Raw genomic sequence first — 8,010 nt, 5'->3', positions numbered from 1 at the left:
CACGTGCGGACGGCGCGAGTACAGCTTAGAAGGGTCGGCATGGGAGGGGGGGGGGGGAAGGTCAGCCGTCCATTGTCCCTCGTCGAAGGCACAGTCGCCTTCGAAGCCTGAAATACGAACCCGCGCTCGCTTCCTCAGACACGCTTTCGGACGCATCGGGGGGGCGCGGCGTCGGCGGCGGCGGTGGCGTCGACTTCGGCTTGGGCGCGCGTGGTTTTTGGGTAGTTTAGTTTGTTGTCGAGACGCGACGAAGCAACACACAGGCTTCTCTGTTGTTGCTCGTGGGAGGCAGTGAAGTGCTCGGAGGCGCAAAGGACCTTATTGGGCGGAGGAAACCTTAAGACTCGTACACCTTGAAGCGGAAGCCTGGGGCGTTCGGTGCGAAAAAAGAAACAAGTCGTATACTTTGTTCTCGTTTTTTAACTGGTTTTCCTTTTTCGTTTTTATTTGTTTTGTTTCTGTTTTGTTTTGTTTTATAATTCAACTTGTTTTTGCATTCCATTCTCGAATCGCGTTTATAATATTAGGATTAGATTCCTCTTTTTTAAATCGAAGTGATCCAATCGTCTATATCCATCTCTCCGGGAAACAATAAATGCACAAACCTTCCTGGATCTTTGTACATACGTCTTGATAGTCATAGAAAAAAAGTAAAAACTCCAAAATGAAAGTTTACCGACACCAAGAGAGCAATACGCGTGAAGGATAAAGAAAAGGTAAAGTCTGTGGCGAAAGTTCTGTTTACATGTTGCTAAGATCAGCAGTCCTTCGCTCAGGCGCCCGGACACGTGCCTGCGAACAAGTACACGCACACATGTTTATACATGGGTACGGATGTGTAAGTATGTTTGTATAAATATATATATATATATATATATATATATATATATATATATATATATATATACATATATATACATATATGTACATTTATATACATATATGTACATATATATACATATATGTGTATGTCTATGTATATGTATATGTGTGTGTGTGTGTATATATATATGTATATATATATATATATATATATATATATATATATATATATAATGTATGTGTGTATGTATATGTGTATATATATATATGTAAATATATATAGCAAGCTTTATTTCGTACAATCATAATGAGCAGTGGTCTAGAAAAGGGCATCTATTTACAGGCAGTGAGAGGTGTCAAAGTGTCCCAACTCAGTTTCCACTTTGAGAATCATGACAAGATTCTAAGGGGACGTCTTGGCAACCCAACCACCCACCAGCCCACCCAAGAATTAAAATGACAAAATTTTAAGTGTACATGTTGGCAACCCACCCACCCACCTATGGAAATCATAGCAAGGATTTTAAGAGGACATTTTGCCAAACTTCAAAGGGTCTTATCCCAAGTTTCACAAACACCCACCTACCTGCCCACTCGCCCGCACGCCCGCCCACCCGAGAACACCATGGGTTAGACTTGAATAGGGTACATGTTCCTGGCGCATTAAATCACCATTCCCAGTGATGACCAAGTCTAATTCCGAGACAATTCTCTTAATAAAACCTTCAATGACGAAAGAAAAAAAAAAATCTTTCAGTATTTTGGGGGTCCATATTTTTAGTTATATCCAGTCATAAGTTCGTGAGATCGCAAGACTAATTACTGCTTCTGTGTGGCCTCTCCAGTCCTTTCCATACATAGCAGAGGGTCAAGTTATTTACGGGGCTAAAGGCAGATACGGGATTCGTTTTATCAGGGGTTCAAAGTCGAGTCAGTCTATTGAGTGAATAGATGTGCATTTAAGTGTTTGTGTGTGTGTGTCCGTGCGTGCGTGTGCGTTTATGTTAATACAGAATCATATAGTTATATATATCTATATATCTATATTTATGCATGAGTTACTATACAGTACATATAAGTATCAATAATAATAAGAAAAAAAATGTTGCGACAGTGCATTCTAACACCATGTAAAAAAAAAATATATGTATGGTGTCGCAAACCTTATAGAAAAGATAAGAACAAATATCTTCACAGAGTAAGAAACTCTGAAAATATTCTTTCACACTCATACCTTACCTTTGCCAATGTGTTTTCTGAGCCAATCAATACACAAAACAGTGCTTCATTTTCCTAGAGTTAATTATGTCCATCAATCCAGGTGCCTAATAATGACGTGATTATGTATAATAGCGTCATTCAGCTGTTTTCAAACTTGTCTCATTGACTGAATAAATGATGGGCTCGTTAACACTCTCTAATCGCTCATGTATTTGTCTTCATATCGTCATTTTATCGTTGTAATATCATCATTAATCATTGTCTTTGTTGTTATTTACATCACTGAGATCGTCCCTCGCAGCACGGGGACAAGAACTATCGACGACGAAGACGAAAACGTAAATCAGTGTGAGGGGGGTATTAAGTTACTGTTTCAGATTTTCTCTCTTTCTTTTTCTTTTTCTTTTTCTTTTCCTTTCTCATTTCCTTTTTCTTTTTCATCTTTTCCTTTTCTCTTTCTCTTTCTCTTTCGCTTTCGCTTTCGCTTTCGCTTTCGCTTTCGCTTTCGCTTTCGCTTTCTCTCTCTCTCTCTCTCTCTCTCTCTCTCTCTCTCTCTCTCTCTCTCTCTCTCTCTCTCTCTCTCTCTCTCTCTCTCTCTCTCTCTCTAACTCTAACTCTCTTTCTCGTAAAAACAGCTGCAACTATTTCAGACGAAGACGCAGAACGGGAACTATCGCCCGCTATCATCACGGGATTCTTACACTCCCAGGAGCAGCCTTTCGTGTGTCTTCCATTTATTCCATTCTGTTATAATGAGGCGAGGCTCCATTGGGCTCCTTAATGACGTATTTGTGAGGCCCAGAATGAGAGCTTGGGGTTCTCTGGATCCCCTCCTTTCTCCTCCCTCCCCTCACACCCTCCCCGCGACTGCAATTTATATCAAGAGGCAACGTGGCTGAATGTCTGAATGTCTGCCAGGTTCCAACATGGCGTTTTGTTGCAGGTTCGCTCGGCGGCGGTTCGGGAAGCGGGTCGCAACCGCGCTCCGTTTAGTCCCGACATTCATTGGGGGTAAGTGAGCTTTATCAACAAGCTCCCCAGGTTTCCATCATAGGTCTCCATTGTGAGCCATTCACGGGCGCCTTCGTAAAGTGATTGCATCGGGCGAGATAGCATGAGCCATTCTCACCGCTGTTGCAAATCTATCCGGGTTAGCGCCAATGTCTTCTGTGACAGAGCAAGGGGGATATTATCATTCATGTTATTACAGCGACTTGGATATTTATGCTTGTGTGTGTGTTTTTTTTTTTCTCTTCAGTATGCATCACATTCACTCTGGGAATTTCGCATGCAACGCTGTGCATCATTGCAACCTGTTCCCACAAACATCATAATGCATCAAAAACACAAAAAACGCCTGCCATCAACTGCTTAGACATCTTATGCATTCGCTTGCCCCAAATTCTCTTTACCACACACGCATATATATACCCTCATCACCCTCATTATCCTCTTTACCCTCATTATATTTCCCTTCATCTTCAAGATTCTAAAATGGATCTCTCATACTCCCGCAGGTGACAGCAGCCCGCGAGACCAGGAGACGAAGGCACAGCACTTACCTTGGCCTCGTGTCCGTCGCTGCCAGCTCTCTCTCCGTTACACTTAACCCTCTCTTTATCTTGTTTTATCTTTTCCCCTATTCGGTGTTTAGTCTCCACGCCTCACCGAAATAAGTGTGTGAATAAGTGAAAAAGATAAGAGAAAATCGGGGAATTGAGGTGGGTGAGACGAAGCAAATCCTTCCCTTATTTTTGAGTGGTTATACGTAGGGCGTGAAGTGAGAAAATAAGAGAAAAAATATAGTGTCGTGGAAGAATATAAATAAGAGAGTGACGAGAGAGAAACGAGAAGAAAGCGAAAAGATAGATAAATAGAGGGAGTGTGACAGAAGAGGAAAAGAAAGAGAGGAGAGAGACTGAGAGAGAGAGTGAGAGGAAGAGGAAAGTGACACAGTGTCTGAAGCCAGACTGTGATAGGATCTGTTGACAGTGTGGATAAGACGTACTAAGCTGAAGTGAAGAGCGCGGCGCCATTTGCAAAGCTTTAAAACAAGACGTCAAGTGAAGTGATGCAAGTTACGAGTGGAAGCTGTACCTTAGTTCCTTCGATTCTGTAATTATTATTAGTTTTTTCCCTTTCACGTTCTTTCTTTTCTTTTCTTTCTTTCTTTGAGATTCGTTGCTTCTTCTTCTGTTTCGTTTTCGTATTTTTTTCCGTCGGGGGATTCGAATGACATGACACTGGCGAAACGGAAGGGAAATGCAGTGAAGATGAAAGTTTCTCCTTCTTCCTCTTCTTCTTCCACTTTGTTTCGTTCTGATTAGGATAGATTCGGGGGGATTAGGGCTCCGAGATACCGCTTGGAAAGGCCCTCGAGCAAGATCAAACCCCGAAGTGCTGACGACGTGAAAGCTCTCCGGAAAAACCAGCGCGGTTTGTTGTGCTGGAGACGAAAGGGAGGATCAGGGAAAAAACGCCAGAAAATCCACCTTTCTTTATCTCTCTTCCACGTGACCGCAGAGTCGAGAGCGCGGTGTCAAAATGTCGTTTCTGTTGCACTTCAGTAACTATCTCATCGGCGGGAACGTGCCCATCGACGACGGGGTAGACAAACTGAATCGAAAGTATACCATCCTCATCCTCATATGCCTGTCGCTTCCACTCGTAACGAAGCAGTTCGCGGGCGACCCGATCGAGTGCTTCACGCCCACGTATTTCACGGAACCGCAAGCGAGATATGTGAACTCGTACTGTTGGACAGCCAGTACCTATTACATAATCCCGGTGGACGTGGAGGACCGGGAGCAAGTGACGCGAGTGCATTCGGTGACGTTCGACGAGGAGGGCGGCTCCACCTCCATCAGGGGCGAGCGCATCAAGGTCAACTATTACCAGTGGGCGCCCATCATCCTGCTGGTGGAGGCCGGCCTCTTCTACATCCCCTTCGCCATCTGGAACTCGACAGCAAAAAATTCAGGCATCAAGGTGGGACGTTTACTAAAGAAGGTGTCGGTCATCTCTCAATACACGCCCGGCCACCCAGACCGCGACGCACTTATCGCCGAGTTCCTGGACCAGTTTAATACGCTGATGGGCGTTTCAAAGTGCTGTCCAGGAACCGTCTGTAAGTTTGATTGCAATCTGGCTTGCGGCGGGAACCCTTCCTCTTCTTTATTCATTCTGTACATGATTGTGAAAATCATGTACGTGTTCAACATCTTGATGCAATATTTTTTGCTCACGGTGTTCCTGGGCAAAGGGTATTTGTTCCACGGGGTCGAGGTGGTGGAGAAGCTGATCAACAAGAAGGAGTGGTGGACCTCGCCGCGCTTCCCCCTGCAGACGCTGTGCCAGGTGCTGGCGGCCCAGCAGGGCTCGCTCAGGACCTACACGTGCCAGTGCGTGCTGCCCATCAACCTGTTCAACGAGAAGATCTTCTCGTTCATCTGGTTCTTCTTCGCGCTGCTGCTGCCGGTGACCATCTACAGCGCCCTCATCTGGGTGTGGCGCACCTTCACGTGCTCGCGCATCGCCTTCGTGCACTACTACCTGTGGCGGACCCGGCGGGTGGGCAAGGAGGACCTGTACAACAACGCGCGCAAGATGGCCATCCAGTACCTGGGCTGGGACGGCTGCCTGGTGCTGCGGCTGATCGAGATGAACCACGGGGGCACCATCCTCACCATCCTCACGGAGAGGCTGTGGGAGTTCTACGAGGGGCTGGAGCGCGCGCAGCAGGACGGCGGCGACCCGGAGGCGTTTCTTAGCCAGCGGCCGCCCATCTTCGCCTGCGGGCCCTTTCCCACCCAGGGGCCCCCCACGGTCACGCCGACGCCCACCGGGGCTTACGGCTTCTACGGGAAGCACTACCTGCCGGGCACGCCTGGCGCCTACCCGGGCTACATGTGGAACCACCAAGATATGGCCACGCCAGGCTACTCAGGCTACCCCAGGATACGCGGCAAGATCAGGTAACGACCGCGTTGTGGCAGTAGCGCCGCCTGGGGACCGCACTCCGCCTCCTGCTATACTTGGTGCCTGACCGTGGCGATGCTTCACTCACGCTCCCACGCCTGACCCTATGCTGCAACATCGCTAACACTCCATCTCATTCGAGCTCTTCTCCTCCTTGTTACAAAGCCCTTACGCTAATCAAATTCTTTTTTCTACTCTAATAGTACTCCCCTTCTGCATCTCTACACACTTCTTCCCCGCTGCCAAACCAACACTACAAGACATCTCCATTTACAAGTCGTACATTACCAAATGCTTATAATATCCTATCAAACATTCCTTCTCATTCCACTATATACGACCAGAAGTGCAGTGCATATAAACTCCCGAGACACTTAGATTTTTTAATGCCTCCCCTTCCCCACATCATGCAGAATCTTCACTAATAATAGATCCTTCGACATGCTGTCCTGCTACCGAGAGGAAATCGTCCCACACCACAATGCCACTTGCAGATAATGCCGCTATTTTATGCCCCCCCCCCTCCCGCTCTCCCCCTTCAGATAAGCTCGCCCCTTCCCCCCTCTTCAGATAAGCTCGCCCCCTCCCCCCTCTTCAGATACGCTCGCCCCCCCCCCCTGCTCTCCCCCTTCGGATAAGCTCGCCCCCCCACCTCCCCTTCTTCAGGTACGCTCGCCTCCTACCTTCTCTCAATCGCTGCATCCTCGTCATCTATCCAGCGGCTTCCAGGACCTCCCATTCTCAAGCAACAAACTACTTCAACGGCATCCTCTTCATTCATGCTTTTATACCACCCAGCTCCTCCTCTTCCACCTCCTCCTCTTCCTCCTCCTCTTCCTCCTCCTCCTCCATCAGAGACTGTGAACACAAGACCATTCAGGTACCTGCCGCCAGCACGTTAAGCTTGGCAACGCAGATTCAGCCAGACGACTTCTGTACTTGCTCACGACCCGCTAAACTATACGAGACCGATTCTGAGCGGCGAAGTGACTGTAGGTTAGTGCAGCTATTGCTTGGTGCAGCAAGACGCCCCGGTGTGCCTAGCAGAGGCTTAATGTGCAATGCTTTACTCTCCATGCTCTGATTACAGGTAAATGGTACGAGAATATTACTCAATGACTGTAACTAGAGGCAGGTGAAATTTCTACACAACACAGAATATAAAAAAAATAGTTTTACCACTGATCAGTTTTCTTTGTTTAGTATTAAAGGTTCAATAAAGCACAGAGCCACTAGAAGTAAGGGCTTGCGTCTCTGAGCAGCAGCAAGAGTGAAGTCCTTAGTAGACTGTCAGTTACGTCACTAATTCCTGACGTGTGATATAACCTATCAAACCTTTCGAAATCCCGCACGATTCATCTTTGTTCTGATCACTGGACATTTTATCATGGTTTCTCTCTCTCCTTGTTTTTATTCCTTCCTTTTCAGTTTTCTAGACGTGTTGTATGTTAAATTGTAGTGTCATGTTTGTTTGTTTGTCTTTTTGCTCATTTTTCTCTTCGTGACTTCTCGTGAAATATATATATATTTTTTTACCATCTCGACCTCCATCAGACGCTCCGATCCTGGTCTCTCAACGCCTCTGATACAACCGTAGCGAGGCGTACGACTAGGCTTCTCCGACCATCTGAAAAAATTACGCAGTCGCTTTGGTTATACTCATGACTAGAAGACAGTATCATATCTAAGGGTATATTGATGGCTCGCTGTAGACCTTATCTACTTGGTTTTCTATTATCTCTTTGGTTGTTTATGAGCACCGGTTAGATGGGAGGGCCTGGCACTGAGGAGACCAGTGCCCAGCGGACGCAAAGGGACAGTGCCATAAAAAGAGATCCATTGTGGAGAGCTCCTCACCTTGGCTTCTAGTTTAGCAAATGTGTGTTTCTTTATCCCTCTTACCGCTAAACTCGTAGATCTGTTCCACGTGTTTGTCTCCTAGAAGTCCGGAGATCACGTCCTAACATCACAGGCAACACCTCAGACATG

At 46.5% G+C, this 8,010-nt stretch overlaps 1 protein-coding gene across 2 annotated transcripts in view; it reads left to right on the top strand.

Moving 5' to 3' along the window:
* Positions 1–352: 352 nt before the first annotated feature.
* The window catches only part of LOC125025321 (innexin unc-9-like), a 10,455-nt gene continuing 2,797 nt past the window's right edge, over positions 353–8,010 (top strand). Inside the window, exons 1-3 of one of the 2 annotated variants that reach the window (XM_047613300.1) lie at positions 353–716; positions 3,561–6,017; positions 7,576–8,010. The exon at positions 7,576–8,010 is cut by the window's right edge and continues 557 nt beyond it. In XM_047613300.1, coding sequence (XP_047469256.1) covers positions 4,588–6,017; positions 7,576–7,618 — 1,473 coding nt within the window. In that variant the 5' untranslated portion in view covers positions 353–716; positions 3,561–4,587 and the 3' untranslated portion in view covers positions 7,619–8,010. The remainder of the gene's footprint in view (positions 717–3,560; positions 6,018–7,575) is intronic. The other variant, XM_047613299.1, reaches the window with a different exon arrangement.

The sequence above is a fragment of the Penaeus chinensis genome, chromosome 4 (genome assembly GCF_019202785.1).
Source record: "Penaeus chinensis breed Huanghai No. 1 chromosome 4, ASM1920278v2, whole genome shotgun sequence".
NCBI classification, from domain to species: Eukaryota; Metazoa; Arthropoda; class Malacostraca; order Decapoda; family Penaeidae; genus Penaeus; species Penaeus chinensis.
Note: the sequence above shows the minus strand (reverse complement) of the source record. Positions and strands in the feature narration are given on the sequence as shown.